General features: G+C 36.3%; 1 protein-coding gene across 2 annotated transcripts in view; it reads right to left on the reverse strand.

Moving 5' to 3' along the window:
* Window positions 1-18,151, reverse strand: part of LOC136988711 (calpain-15-like) — a 124,529-nt gene that overhangs the window by 36,603 nt on the left and 69,775 nt on the right. For both annotated transcript variants that reach the window (XM_067286656.1, XM_067286655.1), the window contains exon 4: window positions 8,903-9,105. In XM_067286656.1, the coding sequence (XP_067142757.1) occupies window positions 8,903-9,105 (203 nt within the window). The remainder of the gene's footprint in view (window positions 1-8,902; window positions 9,106-18,151) is intronic.

The raw sequence follows: 18,151 nt of genomic DNA on the forward strand, positions 1-18,151 counted from the left end.
CATTTATAAAATAATTGGCTGTATCTGTTCGCAATGATAATGTAAAACACACTGTACACTTATAGTTTAGCATTTCCAATATTTAATTTATTTTTGAATTTTAAAATATAAGAAAAACAATTTTTTAAATAAAGTTTTATGCATTTATATCTGCAACTTTAGATAATACAAAGATATAAGAATCCATCCAAAAAGTTAATTAATAATAATTAAAATCGAGAAAATATATAAGTTTCTTTCGAGGTAAGGAAACTTGTAAAAAGTCAGGTATGCGATCACGTGACGCCCATCTCCCCACTTTGTGTAACCAAACGGTCGAAGTTGAAATAAAACCCCAGCAGAAGTAAAAACGAACATCGGCGCATGTATAGGACAATAAACTTGAACGGGAGCGAAGATGAGACATGACACCATGTAATTTATGCTAATTACTTTCTAATATTAAAAAATTAAAATCTTCAATAAATTATAATTAAATTAATTTTTTGACTGAGTTCGACTAGAAGCATATCGAAAAGCTAGATTAAAGTGAAAATAGCGGTTTTTCGACGCTAAATATTTACAAATTAATTTTTTAATTTGGTGCCGGATTGACTGCAGCTGTTCGAATGCGCACGCGCGTAACGAGTTTTATAGTTTCTGTCGAAATGGAAAATGAAGGACACCGTTAGAATGCAGAAAACCATGGTGCATGCCAAATATATAAGCACCCACTTAAAACCAAACTTTTGTCTTTGTCTAAAGATTGTCTCTACAGAAGTTATTAATATTTAGGATATTAGTTTAAAATCTTGTATTTCCTGGCACTAGATTCGCTCGATCTTTAATTTTACAGAGTGCTAGAAAGATACAAGCTTTGAAACGAGTGCCGTACAACGTTTTATTTAATAATAACAGTAGAAATCAAATTTATTATTGCTCAACAATTATTATTTTCAGTTTTTCTACAGTAGTCAAAAACGAGTAATGTCATCATTTAAATTAAAGAATAGCAGGCGGTTGGGAAGAAGTTTGCTTAGCAACTTACTTCAGAAAGTATTGGGTTCTATACGATTTTCCGTTGTTAAAACAGGAGTTTCTACTGTTAGTATTAAATAAAATCTATTTCTTTCTTTTGTTCACTGCGCTTAAATAAATACAAATGCTAAAAATAATGCTGTATAAAAATCACTCTTAACGCCGAACTAGAAGTGTACTTATGTCTTAATGCAGCGTGATGTAGACTCTGCAAGCACGTGGTTTGCGGGTATGAAAGGAAGTGGAAATGAATAGTCGGTAGAAGCGTATAGATAAACAAACAAAGGTTTATTAATTACACACACAAAAAAAGGGGGATTGATCGCCTGATTTAAACAGGCAAACAGCGTTCTTAACAAAATTAAGGATGACAATAACACTATGATTACAACAGTAATTAATCGCGAGACTAAAACTAATACGCGATTAAACCTTAAAAAACTATACAAACATTTACAAGATGGTAGATACCGTCGCCGTATTTCGTGGGACACGTTGTTACGAAATGAGATTCTTCTCGCTGGTTCTTGTTTTTTTTTTTTTCCTGATCGGCTGCTCTGCTTCGAATCCTTTCTCTCGTCTCTTCACCGCTCCAGATCCCCGATCCACGAAAGAGAAAAATGAAAATGCCTCGACACGTGGAAGTCACCCGTTTATATCTCCCACCATCCGGGAGCTTTTTCTTTTCCTCCCACGTGATCCTCCAAATAGCCAATCAAAAACCACGGCACAGCAATGACGACAACAGACGGTACGGTACACAACAAAATGGCTGTGCGTCACATCTAAAACCCGATACAACAACATATACGCGACGCGACATAAACGAAAAAACAAACATATAAATAGAACAATCGAAAAAAAAAAAAATACATAAATATATACATATAGTTAATAGCGGCGAAGCGCTACATATCTCCCCTCGGAGACGATTAACTACCGTAGTGTAGCCTACGGAAGTCAATCTCACGATGCCTTAGGTTGTACGGTCGCTTGCTTATGCCTTCGTCAGCGCTATTCCCCTGCGGAACGTCGTTGCCAACACCCTTTACCCTAACATCACTGTTCCTCAATCTCCTGTTCCATCTCCCATCTTGACCCTCCTCTTCATCCTCTATTTCATGATCACTATGTTGCCTTTTTCCTCCCCTTTTTCTCTCCCCACACCTAGTTTTTTCTACCGGTTCTCTGTAGCACATCTTTATACGGTCAACATGGACAGTCTCCCTGTCTTTGAAGTTACACCCTTCTACGCAATACGTAGTCGGGTTCACAACTCTAATGATGCGGAAGGGCCCTTTGTATTTATCCGCGAATTTATTTTTCTTTCCCCCCTTCTTTCTCACCCAGACCTTTTGTCCTACTAAAAACTTCTCCAATTTTCGCCCCTTACTCCCGTATTCTCTTCTTTTCTCGTTAAATTTGGTAGCGCGTTTCCCTGCCGACTCCCTTAGAGCACGAAGTTTTGTGATGAGAAACGTCCTACGCTCGTCAGTCGTGCTTTCATCGACGTGTTGTTCGAAATTTGGAATGCGGGGATCTATTCCATATAACAGGAATGCAGGCGACTCGCCAATTGCCAAGTGGTGCGAATTATTATAAGCGAAGCAGGCCGGATAAATCATTTCATCCCATTCCGCCCCTCCTCTCTCCGAGGACTTTGATATCATCTCTATTAGCGACTTGTTAACTCTTTCACATAACCCGTTTGAACACGGTCTGTAGGCTGTAGTAATGTTTCTCTTGATCCCAAGCCACTTACAACAATCGGAGAACAGGGACGAAAGAAAATTCGTCCCCCTATCCGAGATAATAGTTTCGGGTGCACCATAACGACAGATTATTGAGTTAAAGATAGCATTGCTAACCGACCACGCAGTTTGATCTCTTAAGGGGTGAATCTCTACAAATCTCGTGAAAATATCGATCATCACAAGGATAAAGCTATTCCCTTGACTCGTCGTATTAAGGGGACCTATGATGTCGACGGCGATCTTCTGAAAAGGGGCATTAGCCACCTCATTCTCCTGAAATGGGGCCTTTCCCTTATGAATATTGTGCCTCTGACACTTTTCACAGGTCCTAACCACTTCCTCTACTTTATCCTTTAGGTTTCTGACATAATAATGCTTTTCGATGCTCATCATCATCTTCCGTACTCCCCAATGCCCCGACAGATTATTATTATGAATAGCCTTGATTAACTCCTTGGAAATGTCTTCCCCCACGCAGACCTGGCTGTAATACTGATCGCGCGCCCTGAAATAACTTTGCCTATATAGGCATTCGTCCACTACTATATACTGTGGCATCTTACTCCTTATGCCGTTACCATCAGGAGTTCTCATTAAATCCCGTTTAATAGGTCCAAAAAATTCGTCTCTGTCTTGCGACAAACGTATTTCGTACCTATCAGGAATAGCAAAATTCGTGGCCCCTACCTCAACGTGATATACCCCATTAACGTTCCTTGACAAAAAGTCCGCCACATTATTATTCACGCCCTTAACGTGCTGCACCTCGATGTCATAATCCATGAGCTCCATCACCCATCTGATTAAGCGATTGCTTCCGTTTTTGATGTTACTAAGAAAGACCAAAGGCTTGTGATCGGAGAGAATTATTGTCCTTTGCCCCAAGATTAAAAACTTAAAATGCCTCAGGGCCATGATTATGGCCAAACACTCCTTTTCTATGGTCGAGTAATTAAGTTCAGCTCCCTGAAACCTCTTACTGAAGTAGCCGATCGGTACTAAGCCCCCCTCTCTGCGTTGCTCTAGCACTGCAGCAGCCGCTATCTTAGAAGCATCGGTGTGTAAGAAAAAGGGTTCATTAAAATTAGGGTGTGCTAATAATGGCGGTGTGGCGATGGCTTCCTTCAACTTTTCGAACCCTTGTTGGCACTCCAGACCCCACACAAATTTTTTTCCCTTCTTTGTTAACTCGGTAAGCGGTGCGGCAAGGTCAGCAAAGGATGGTATAAAATTTCGAAAAAACCCTACCGCGCCAAGGAAACTGCGGACACCTTTCACGCTCTGGGGCGCCCTCACCATTCTTATGGATTCGATGTTACTTGGGTCCGGACGTACTCCCTCCCTACTAATTATGTGCCCTAGATAACTTACTTCTTCAGCTAATATCTGGCATTTTTTTGGGTTAAGTTTAAGGCCTTCGCTATTCAGGGTGCTGATGACGCGATCGAACAAATCAAGGTGGTCCTCTAATGTTTGGGAAAACAAAACGATGTCGTCTTGAAAGACGAAGCAAGAGTTCCCTACGAACTTAGCCAGGATTTTCGTCATGACATATTGAAAAAATCTCCCACTGTTCTTACCCCCTTGAGGCATCCGGCAAAGTTGGTATTTGCCCCAAGGTGTGGAGAACGCGAAAACATGCCTCACCCTGGGATCCAAGGGGATCTGAAAATAACCCGCCTTAAGGTCTAGAACCGAAAAATATTTATTCCCATTAAGCTGAGATAATATGTCATCGATCCTAGCCATCGGAAAAACCTGCGTTTTCGTTATTTCGTTTACCTTCCTCAGATCCAGAGTGACGCGGAGCTCGCCAGAGTCCTTCGGAACGACGTGTATCGGGGAGTTCCACTCTGACGTGCTCTCCTCGCAAATTCCCGCCTTCAGGAGGTCATTAATTTGTCTTTTGAGGGCAGGCAAGTAGCTGTATGGGATACGGTATTGCTTAACTTTTATCGGACACTCAGACGTCAATTCAAGGGAGTGCACGTGATCTTTGGTCCCCGATAACTCTGAAACTTCGTTAGCCATAGCGTTTGGATACCTTTTTAACACATCGATCACCCTCTCCTTAACCTTCTCCTCAAGGTGATCCAACTTCCATAACCCCGTCTTATCACCTAGCTCAGTGTTTATATTAATGGAGAAATCCCCACTTCCCCTCAGGTTCGTACTATTCACAACTACCCTGATGCCAGTCAGCAGCTCTGGGTGTTGGCAAATAACATCCATGCCGAAAATTAAGTCATAGTCCGTCCCCTTTGGAAAACTCAAACTAGGAGCCTTAGCACATACCCTACACCCGTTCTCGAATCTACAATCGATAATTACAGCCTCATCACTTCTCAGGAGAGCACCTGACATTCCGCTTATACAGGAATCATTAAACACAACCCAGTTTCTATTCTGTTTTCTTATATTTTCAGCTAGCTCGTCTCTAATAACGGTCCTTTCCGCGCCCGTGTCGACTAGGCAAGTAACCATGGTACCTAACATTAGACCTTCGATTGTCGGTAACCCGCGTCTGGATAATTGGATCCTCGTGGTCAGTTCCAATCTCACGCTCTGGCCATCTGTCTGACCTCCCAAATGGCCCTCCATTAGTTTAAATGCCTACGCTTATTGCACTGTCTAGCCAGGTGCCCCTTCTCCCCGCAAGCATAGCATCTTCTCTCATTGCTCCACTTTCTATCGGGATTCCCATTTCCCTTCATACATTCTGTTAACGATGCGACCGACTCCGTCAATGCCCGTATTTGACCCTCGAGCTCTGCAATACGGCTGTTCACGCCATCCTCTTTCTCAGAGGACGAAACCTTATGTTCTGAATTCGTGCACACCTCGCTCATTATTTTCCCTTTTCCGCAAGCCGCCTCAATCTCTTCCTCTTCCTCTGCCCTACATATCGCTTGGTCCAAGGTGTCCGGATGTTTTTGCATTACCTGCCTCCGGATGTCAGTGGCCAAACCTCTCAAAAAACACTCTTTCACAGCGTTATCCCGGAGCGTGGCCAAGTTACTGTTACGAGCCACGGCGCGCGAGAACAAAGACCTTATGCGGATTCCGTACTCACAGACTTTCTCTCCTCTCTTTTGGGCTATTTTTAGGACTTGACTGAAAGGATCTTGTTCTTTGTCCCTCCGATCGAAGCATTTAATGAGACCCCTCTTTATTTCGTCGTAACTCGTGATGCCTTGGTCCCTTAGGTCAAAAAACACCGACAGTGGTTCACCCTTAAGCCTGGCCTGAACCACGGTTACTTTGACTTGCTCCTCCCAACCTGCGAGAGACGCCACGTTTTCCACCGTTTGAAAGAAGCGACATATATCCAAAACATCGCCTGGCGAATTCGTAAAGCATGGGATCATCCCCATGAACCCGGTAACAATAGGGACGTTACTGATCCCCTCCATTGCCAATCCGGATGATACTACAGTATGGCTTTCCATAAGGAAAGAAAAAAAAAATTTTCAAAACCGAAGATGTGCAGCGCAGCGACGAATACGTTATACAAATAGTAGGGCCTGGAATGTGCGACGGACTGAACGAAAATGAAATGAGGGGATGTACGCTAAACCGACTATTCACTATCCTGTCGCGGACGCCAATGTAGACTCCGCAAGCACGTGGTTTGCGGGTATGAAAGGAAGTGGAAATGAATAGTCGGTAGAAGCATATAGATAAACAAACAAAGGTTTATTAATTACACACACAAAAAAAGGGGGATTGATCGCCTGATTTAAACAGGCAAACAGCGTTCTTAACAAAATTAAGGATGACAATAACACTATGATTACAACAGTAATTAATCGCGAGACTAAAACTAATACGCGATTAAACCTTAAAAAACTATACAAACATTTACAAGATGGTAGATACCGTCGCCGTATTTCGTGGGACACGTTGTTACGAAATGAGATTCTTCTCGCTGGTTCTTGTTTTTTTTTTCTGATCGGCTGCTCTGCTTCGAATCCTTTCTCTCGTCTCTTCACCGCTCCAGATCCCCGATCCACGAAAGAGAAAAATGAAAATGCCTCGACACGTGGAAGTCACCCGTTTATATCTCCCACCATCCGGGAGCTTTTTCTTTTCCTCCCACGTGATCCTCCAAATAGCCAATCAAAAACCACGGCACAGCAATGACGACAACAGACGGTACGGTACACAACAAAATGGCTGTGCGTCACATCTAAAACCCGATACAACAACATATACGCGACGCGACATAAACGAAAAAACAAACATATAAATAGAACAATCGATCAAAAAAAAAAAAAGCATAAATATATACATATAGTTAATAGCGGCGAAGCGCTACAGTGATTATATCGAAGCGCTGCGGAGATCGGTATTTCACAAGGATACAAGCAAGGAGAACCCACGTGCAAATTCCTACAGCATGTGCAGAGTATCAAGCTTTGGGAAGCTCCTCGTTTTGTTAGTCTATATAAATGTAGTACACTACATGTGTATATGACAGTGCCTTATCATGTCACGCACGGTCCATAAGGCATATGGAAACGTGCTGGTCACTATTTCGCTCCTGAGCGCATTTACGAAAAAAAAATTTCACATGGGAAGTGAAAAAAGCTAAAAAAGTGCATTTTTCTCAGAAAAAGCTAAAAAAGAGAGGAGCTATGAAAAAAAGCTAAAAAAAGAGAGTCACTTTAAGCCCTGTACTAGTTACTTAATATTGATAACAGTAACTGATAATGATTTTAAATATTTATATATCCATGCCTTTTGTCTGTATTTTAATTAAACTTTTGGTTCATTAACCCCAATCAATACTGTAATTTGATTGTTGAATAAACATTGGCTAGTATATGATAAATCTGTTGTTGATTGCAATTTATGAACCAAAATCTGATAATGATTGTTACATCAACAGTACAAAAAGATAAAGTAAAAAGTCATTTATAAGCTAAGAGAATGTTAACTATAACCAAAACTCTGATTACAACAAGGAAAGTTTTTAAGTACTGTATTTACTTATGTATAAGATGATCTCGCATATAGGATGAGGTGTGACTTTAAAGATCAAAATAAAGAAAATTAGATTTATTAATACAACTCTATTTATTTAATTAACTTTTTTATACCAAAAATCCATCAGTTAGATTATTGTTTGGTTACAAATTATTAAATTCATAATGTAGATACTGCAAACTGCAGAATAAAAAAATAACAAAAGTAAATTAAATAACAAACAAAGCAAGTAAAGTTAAATATGCTATAAAAATTGTTTATTCTTAATGGTGATTTACAGTTTTCTAAAAAATATCTGAAATTTAATTATTAATTAATTACAATTAATTTTATTTAGTAAAAGCCATAAAGTTAAAATATAAAATTTATTATGCAAAAAATATTTAATTTTAGAATTTTGATTTAAATAGTATCAAATAAAACTTAACTTTAACAAAGATTTCATTAATTAAAAAATTATCATAATTTTAAGTATAACATACATTGCGAAGCCTGATACGTATATATAAACACATCACCAAACAATTGCCTAAATAATCAAGCTATAACTCTACTAATTTAATTATTAATATTAAGTAATTTGCTACTAGAGGTAGATGTTAGACACCATCTCTTAACTAAATTAGTAATTATAAGTTTTAATAAATTACTAAATAATTTAGAACTATTTGGAAGAAAAGAACTGATCCAGGGCAGGGCATAACTGCATAAGGTTATATCTATATTTAAATACATCTGGAAGTGAAGGCTTGCTTGGTAAGTGGAGGTTGCAGGTTCAAGCCCCACCCTGGGTCAGTTCTTTTCTTCCAAATGATTCTAAATTATTTAATAAATTATTAAAAGTTATAATTATTAATTTAGTTAAGAGATGACGCCTAATATCTACTTCTAGCAGCAAATTACTTAATATTAATTATTAAATTAGCTGAATTAAATCCTGATTAATTAGGCAATCATTTAGTGATGTTTCTTTATCATAATTTATTCTTTCAATAAATTAACAAAATTATATAAAAGAAGAGTTAATAAAACATATTCTTTTATATAAGAAAATTTTATTTTTAAATCCCCAAATTCAATAGCAAATTATTATTTAAGATTTAATTTTAAGAAAACTTTTAAAGTTTATCAAGGTAATTCACCTGTGAATAGAGCAGACATCCTCGAGAATCACAAGGTAACAAATCATCAACCAATACAGTTGTCCAACGTCCATCTTTGCATAAACGAACTTGATAAGCACCTTCAGAACATATTTCTCTTGTAATCATTACACGCTCAACTAATTCTGGTCTTTCAGCTAACACAGCCAAAGCACTCAAAAGCCAACAATTTCCTAATATACCTAAAATATAAAATGTTAAATATGAATTTAAATCTATCTATCTAATAACAATAATAATAAATAATAATAATAAATATAATTTACATCTATTTAAATAATTAGCAAATTTAATAATGCCAAAAAACCAGCAGAACAGTAAAAACTCACATTAGCAAATTTTTTCTTCCATATTTAATGGACATTGTCAGGCTGTTAACATTTAAAATTAGAACAACACATAGTGTTACCACCTGTCCTGTTTTCAACCAAATAGTCCAGGAATTGACTCACTGTCCGGGTAAACTATTAATTTTGTCTGGGAATTTCGTAGAAATTGTGAAATTACAATGAAACAAAGTTCTTGCAAATATTTTTATAAATTTACACCATTTGAACAGCAAAAAACCTCACACTCACTAAAACTCAACTGCCATTCCACCATGTTATGCTGTTTACACCAATGTATGATGCGCAACCTGCCTCTCAACTTTTTTTTTTTTTTGCATGTACGTCCGTATATCTCTTCTATGGAGCTAAATTATCTGTTCTTTCTTAATTTAGATTACATACATTACTCCTACACAAGTCCTAGTCCCTAACTGTAGCTGATTTAGAACCAGCATGCATGTTATTCTTCACATTGTAAAATGACATTGCGCATGCATCAGGAACTTCTGTTCGAATAAACCTGACCTGCCGTCCGGGTCAGCGATTTTGTAAAGGTGGCAACAATAACAACACATGTTCTAATTTTAAATGTTAACATATCAGTTTAAAAATCATGCCTGTTCATTGATTAATAGAGTGGACAATGTGATCATCTCCATAAATGCAGAAATACAAAGTAAAGTCAGATGGGATTAAAGAACATCTTCCATAGGAAGGAATCTGCCTCCTTAAAGTTGATGGCCATATTTCTTCTGGCAGCTTTATATATCTCTAAAATCTCCAAGTATCTGAGTTGCGCTCTGTAGTATGTACGATGCAAAATTTGCTTTTGATCAAAATGCACCCCAATGTCAGGGTCATTGCCAATTGTGGCTACGGCCGTATTGTTGAGACCCTTGTTAATACATGTTTGATGTTCCTTTAAGTGGGTGCTGCTTCATATACTCTAATGCCCTGTTAATTCTTTGATCAGTGAAGCGTTTGAGTCTAGCTTACTTGGAGATAGATAGGACATGTGCTCAGCTCTCTCTGTCTGCAAGTTCAAGATTTTGGATTTCTAACTCTAGTTTTAGGCTTAGCTGGTCTTCCAGCTTTCCTAGGCCTAATATTAGGGCTAGGAAGATCTCTTCCTATACTTTAACCAGAGTTGATAGATATACTGGTCTCTTAGCTATGTTCTAAAGAAGATTTAATGTGTCAGATTACTGATAGCTGGCACTAAAGTTGTTTTATGGTGAGAAGTTGGTTTATTCATTTAGTTAGTAGGTACTTATGCCATTTTCAAGCATTTTTATAATTATTTTCTACAAAAAAAAGAAATATCAGCATGCTGAATAAATGTTTTGTGACTAGGTGTAAGTCTGGCTACTGCAAATCTAGTGAGAAGTGGGATTTTTTTACACCACTTCCAAATCAATTAGATAAGTGGAAACATATAATATAGTATCTTGAAATGATTTACAACTCACAAGAAAATTGCAAACATGAGAATTGTATTTTGATGAAAGATTTCTAATTAAGAATTATGTGCATATAATTGAGGGTAAGAGCTGAAATTTCCAGTGGAAAGTAGCAACTAATGCAGTGTGAAAGGATGAGAAACACGTGACAATAAGATGATGCAAATAACAGTCAATCATGTTTTATTGATCGAAATGAGGTAACAGAGGTCGGACTGCCCGTTACAGAGAACAAAAGTATATATACAATAGTGGCCAAAAGTAGACCTAACTTTGACATATGTTTTAAAAATGCAACCTCTATTTCATTTACCACCTAATACATAATTAGGCAGACTTTATTTTAAATCTGATTTACAAAGAAAAAACAAAGTTTTTATACTTTACACTGTGACAAAAGTAGAGCTGCCAAAAGAAGTATGCAGATTTGTCTAGTATTTTTAGGACAAAATATTAGTATTTTGTGGCGTAACCAGAGCTTCTGATCACTGCATCACATCTATGTTCCATTGAATCAACTAAATTGTCTGGGAAAATACAATTATCAAATGATATCCAACAAAGAATGGTAGATATGCATTTGAAGGGAAAAAAAAAGACCTTACTGAAATTAGTAAAATCTTTAATATGCATAAAACTGTTGTTGTGAAAGTGGTGAAGTGTTTTCAAATATATGGGACTATTGTTTCTGCCAAAAAGTCAGGTAGGCCATGAAAAACAATGCCATAGTTGGATTGTTTGATCAGGTCTAAGAGTGCAGCCAGCCCTTGTTAGACTGCTTCACATATTAAACGTGAAATGGGTAACCCAGATATAAGCTTAAGGACTGTACGAAGATGTTTGACTAATTTTGGATTACATGGGAGATGATCAACAAAGAAACCACTCTTCTTTGCAAAAAACAAAAAGTTGAGATTAGAGTTTGCACATGAACACATCACTTGGATCGAACAAAGGTCCAAGGTATTATGGAGTGATGAATCTAAATCAGTGGTCAACAACCGGTGGTCCGTGGACCATCGATGGTCCGTGAGAAAATTTGGCGGTCCGTGGAGAAATTTGGACATTGATCAACTGAAGGTTACGCAAAGTATTACGAAAGAAATGCAAAATGCTTAGTTGCTTTTTTTCACTCATTGGGGGTTTTTATTCGAATCTAAAACCAAATACCAAGTGACTGTTATCAATAAATAATGAACAATAAACAATATTGTGAGTGTGATTTTCGTCCTTGGTGGAAAGCGCTAAGAATCCATAAACTTATTTCAAATGAGCAGCAATAAACTTTCGGCTTGCATTAATTTGTTATAACTAAACATGCGAGTTTCGTATTAATATAGTAAAATTGAACTTTTATGATCATTATTCTACAGATTTTGTATTGTTTAAAAAATTCATAATAGAGGTCCGTGGAATTCAAAATTGTGAGTTTAGTGGTCTGTGAGGTCAGAAAGGTTGCCAACCACTGATCTAAATTCAATATCTTCTCTAGTGATGGTATACAATATGTCAGATGACCAGTGAACATGAGATATGACCCAAAATACACAGTTCCTATAATAAAGAATAGTGGTTGCTGCATAATGGTATGGGGATGTTTCTCTGCAAAGAAAATAGGTCCAATTCATAGAATTAATGGAATAATGGATCAAACTGTTGATTGGACATATTGAAGAGTCAAATGCTTCCTCATGCATGTCATTCAATGCCAAAGAAATGGATCTGCCAACAGGACGATGACCCAAAACACGCAGTAAATTTGGTAAAGTGATGGTTTTAACAGAAAAGGAATCTTATGACATGACCAGCCCAATTGCCAGACCTAAACCCCATAGCAAATCTTTTGGATGAAGTTGAGCATCATATATGCTGTAGGATATGCACGTGGTGAGTTATTCAACAAGAGAATATAACACACATAAATGTTCTCGTCACCCGTGTTTATTTACTTTACAGGATTCTTTTACAATTCCGACACTCCTCATTCTTTCACTATTAACCTTTTCTACATATAATTCCTGCAGATACTCGGGTAGAATCGTTAAGCAACCTCGCGACAAAAGAATATTCACCGCGTTACAAAAATAAGGAACTAAGACTAAATACTTAAAACTACTTATACAAATAAAAAAAGAGAGAAGAAAAGATAGACAATAGGATAGTTGGATATATAATGATAGAAAAGAATGAATACCCAAAATGTCGACGATCTTGGGGTAATGGTGGCGAATGCTAGATTATTAACTCTCTGCGTTGTTGATTGTGGATGTCTCTCCGATCCTCTCAATAAGCTTCTCAAGCTTCCTATATCGGGATATATTTCGAATTCCTCTCGAACGCTAGCTTAGGCTTATCGTCTCCTTTGTCCTCCAGTCGATGCCAGAACAACCTGGAGGTCTTCACAATACATCCTATCTCTTCAATGTCCCAGTCAAAAAGTGACCTCTTGTCCTACTCTTAGCCCTCAGGCTACCACCTTTTCTTTGTCTTCTAATTAGGTCACCACCATTTGAACAGGGAAGGGTTAGGAAAGACAGAAGTTTCTAGGAAAAGATAGACAAAAGAACTAACGAAGAGGAAGAAAATGGAATAAACACTAAGAATAATATATACTACAATATACAAAATAAGGCGCACGGCCACAATGCCAGTGTACAAATTCGAATCCGGATGAATTGTGGTCTACCATTCAATAAGCATGGTACGAGACTCCCAAATCACTGCTTGGCAACTTACAAACAACCAAACACCTTAAGTTGCTGAGAAAAATTTTAATAAATAACAAACGTTTTCAGCCAAATCTGTTGGCCATCATCAGGTTAAACAAATTCGAATGCAAACACAAAATGGAACAAAAAATTTAAATACAAATAACTAAAATAACGGATAAAATATACATATAAGAAAGTAAAAATTAAATATAAATAACAAAAATATATAAAAAATATGTATAGGTTAAATATATAAACTACACGAAACTCTAATAAATGCAAGAAGTGCATTTATCAATAAATTATACGAAATTCTGACAAATACAAGATATGCAGTGATAACAAAATCAAGGCATTAAATTAAGAGCTATCAAACCTCTTAATTAAATATTTCCATGCCGAAGGCAACCCTTCGGCATCCCTGGCATTAATGCAGGCATTATGTAATCTGCTCTTAAATATTTCAATTTTTTCGGCGCAAAATTTTTCGCTTGGCAACTTAGTTGATTCAATGGAACATAGATGTGAGGCAGTGATCGGAAGCTTTGGTTACAGTACAAAATTCTAATATTTTGTCCTAAAAATACTGAACAAATCTGTATACTTCCTTTGGTAGCTCTACTTTTGTCACAGTATAAAATACAAAAACTTCATTTTTTTCTTTTGTAAATCAGATTTAAAATAAAATCTGTTTGATTTAATTGAGTATTTGGACTCTTATTTTGTGTTCTTTTCAACTATCACAAAATTAATTATGTAATAGGTGGTAAACAAAATAGAGGTCGCATTTTTAAAACATATGCCAAGGTTAGCTCTACTTTTGGCCACTATTGTATGTACTAAGTCCCTACTCTCAATCAAACTTCTCATGACAATTGATTTATATAAAATTCAGCTTAAAACTAAAACAATGATAATTTAACTCAAACCTAATACTATTACTACTTACAACTAAGAAAAGAAAAGAAAGGATGAAGAATAGTCTACCAGTAGCTTAGATCAGTGGGTCCTGATACTAGGGTAATGTTGACTATGGTCGCTTTGTGGACGGTGAATATCCAATCCATTGACATCCAGGGTATTAACAAACAGTTATCATTAAATATGTGCTGAGCAGGTCCTCGAGCATGTACAGAAAGACTTGCTTACTTAGTTCTGAGTCACAGTCTGCACGTGGTCTATATTGACCCTCTCTATCTCTCTCTCTCCTATCTTCTTAGGCCTGACCCCTCGTAGCTTGTCTCTCAGTCTCTCTCACCTGACCTATCTCATTGGTGGCAAACTCAAAAGTGACTCTCATCCATTCCTGGTTTCCCCAGGACTCCTTCCTTTCCTTTTGTACACTGGTGCAATCAGGACCCATGAACAGTAAAGCTCCTGTCATGTGACAGGAAAGGGTTGAAGACAGAAGGAAGAAGAATTACAGGAAAGAAGAAAGGATAAATTCAATAATTAAATAGAAAGGAAATAATTAAATTAAAAGGAAGGAGTTCCTATTCTATATACAATTATACAAAACAAACAAGGCGACAGCCACAGCAGGATGCTTATCCTTTCAATTTTTCCAACTGCCTGTTATATTTGTCGGTTAAAGTTCCAGAACATTTAAAATTGTTTGCAGAATACTAGCATATCAACTATTATTACCAACCACTTTCCAGACTGGATAAATTAAATTTAAAATAAAATTTTTTAATGTAATATCTCAATAATTTTTAATATTTTTTAATTTTTATATACAGTTTTAAACTGAGTTAATTTTAAGAGTGGTGTGTTAAAATTGATGAAACACTCTATGATGCATCTGATTATGATTGTTGACAGGTCCTTCTCAGACCTCCTCATCCAGCTGTGGCCGTTGGCCATATTGCTGTATTTTGTAATTAATAATTCTATAAATTTAAGTTAGGCTTAAGGTTTCTTTTGTTTCTCTCCCTTTCCTGTTGACTAAGAAAAAGACTTCCTTCTTAATTGCTTTACTATCTAATGGGGAGTGATGCCTCCAACAAGAAAAACAACTATTAGAAGTTAGTATCTATTGTTAATCATTTGTCTGCTAATCACTCGAAGTCGGTTATAAAAGAGTAGTTTCTTTTTACTCATGTTTTAATCTGAAAATATTTTATTTTTAGAATTTACAAATATTTTAAAGTATTACCGATCCCATTGTTTTTTAACTTTTTATTGAACAAGAAAAACAATGTTGTAAAATACAGGATAATAAAAAACAGAAAGGAGAGGGAAAGAAGAAGGGAAGGGATCTCAGCTCTCAATGAGAAAGGTTGAGGAGAATGGGCTCTGAGTCGGAACGATGGAAGTTAGGAAGTGAAACTCGATGAGTGAGGTCGAGGCGGAGAAGCCATCTGGTCCATTAAAGTAGGCCAAGAACTTTCTACTGGACTGTCAATTTTATTGGACGGATTCAACACTGACAATATTGAGAAAAGTGGATTATTGATGAAGTGAACGGGAGAGATCTACTAAAAGTGAAAAGAAAGAGCCAAGATAAGCCTCATCAATAGGAGTAGATGATCAGAAACAACAGTAACCCCACCCAGTATCAAGGAACATCCAGAGCAAAAAAACCCAGGTATTTCCACCTTCCCCTTATTCTGTACTTATATTCTCTCTTTCTTCCTTCTTATAGTTTGTAAGTAGATTAAGTATAGATATAGGCACTTATAATAATAATCGAGTTGTTTTATGTATACCGAATTTTGTATCCTCACCGCCTACATGTTGGGATCCAATGTACAAAGAACCGGATAATATAGCGAATTAAAGAATAGTTTGTAAATTGACAAGAAAGTGTTTGTTAATTCTTGTTTTGTTTGCAAAAAACGAAACAAATAACTTTTTCATTTGCTGTCGGTTATCACACAGCTTTGTGGCAGGGGCTCTCTCCTGGATGGGCCCCCCACTGACTTCAAGGCATTCACTGACAGCTCCAAGACATTCGAGGGCACTGCATGTGCATCTGTAATATTCAAAAAGGAAAAGGAGATTTACAACAAGACTTATGTGCTTAACCTGGAGTGCTCTGTGTTTCAGGCAGAAATACTTTTCTGTTCTTATGGCAATTACTTGGAGCAACAACAACCTTACAAACAAATGTATTGCTATCTTTTCAGATAGCACTGCTGCAGTTGCCACATTGAAAAAAAAAAAAGAAAATGTTCATCCAATTGCAAGGGTTATTCTCACTACTGTAATGAAATACTCTAACTGTTTTTTATCAGCTGGATCAGGGGACATCAGGGCATTCCAGGTAATGAGTGAGCAGACTTCCTGCCCATACTGCTGCAGGCAACACCACTGCAACTCCCGTTTACGATCTTGCTGTCTTGAGGTTAAAACACCACCACTGGTACAGTGCTGTTGAGGTTTGGCAATGAGAGTGGGAGACTGTTCTGAAGGAGCACATCACTAGGAAACTTGTTCTGAACATTTTTCAACGTCTACACAGGAAATGTATCAGACTTAACCATAGCATTTCTCAAATCTTGACCGAACATAGATAGTTCAGTGCATACTTGCAAAGATTCCACAGCCTTCATACCGGCCCCACAAAGAGAAATTATTTGTCATAAAAGAAAAATATTGCTAGAAAAGTGTTCAAAGGTTTTTTTTATACAATTTAGGTTAAAGAAGTTATGCAATTAGCTTTATTTATGGTTAAACCTTTCATTATTATACTAATTGTAAAGGCTTCTGTTTTTTTAATTTTTTGTATTAATTCTCTGACTATGGAAATTTGATCCCTCTGACCAATTAAACAAATAAATAAAAATAAAATATATTTTTATTTGACAAATTAATTAATTATTCCATTTAGGATAAAATATCATCAAATAATATAATTTATGTCAAGGTAAGAAATATTTTTTCAGTAACTTTTCTCATTAGGAATTTTGGCAATGTCAGACTATAAGTAATAATAGTTAACTTACTATAAGTGATGGTAACTTTATATCAATATACAGAGCTTGTAAAATATACAGAGATTTTTATTTCTGATATTACACTCATTTAGGTAAAGAAAATATATACATTTTAAATCATCCTCTTTGAAGAGATACACACAAAATGCATTTTATGAAATTGCCCATTTTCCTAAGATCACTGGTTTAATTGATTGTATACATATAAAAATGATAAGTCTTTTCTACCTGCATTTAAAAATCAACAAACAGCAAAAACTCTTTAAAATGCAGTCTTTTTATTTTAACTTCTTACATTTTCAGTCTACTTCATCATCTTCATGAAAAATCGAATTATTATGATTTATAACAAATGAAACCTATTTTAGAATGCTTTTTTACAAATTTCTTTCTTTTTCTTTTTGTTGAACACTTTTTTAAAAAGAAATTTTTAAAAATGCATTCTAAAACAAGTTTTGTGTGTTATAAACTGTAAATTATTCAATTTTTCCTGAAGGTCACTAAAGTATACTGAAAACATTAGATGTTTAAATAAAAAGACTGCATCTTAAAGGGTTTTTGCTGTTTGTTGATAAAAATTATAAATCTGTTAGCACTCAAACATTACAAAATAACAATCAGAAAATTTTTATATCTTTAAAAAAATTTAAATAAATCTGCAGATAAATCTCATTTATCATTATATTAATTGAAGTTTTATATATTGCAGTGGCCTGCCGTCATTGGAAGCGGTGGAAGCGCTGCATCCACCTTCCAATGACTTTCCCTTGTATTTTCTAAAATATAA

This window comes from Centruroides vittatus, unplaced genomic scaffold (genome assembly GCF_030686945.1).
Source record: "Centruroides vittatus isolate TY-2023 unplaced genomic scaffold, ASM3068694v2 scaffold_386, whole genome shotgun sequence".
Taxonomy (NCBI): Eukaryota; Metazoa; Arthropoda; class Arachnida; order Scorpiones; family Buthidae; genus Centruroides; species Centruroides vittatus.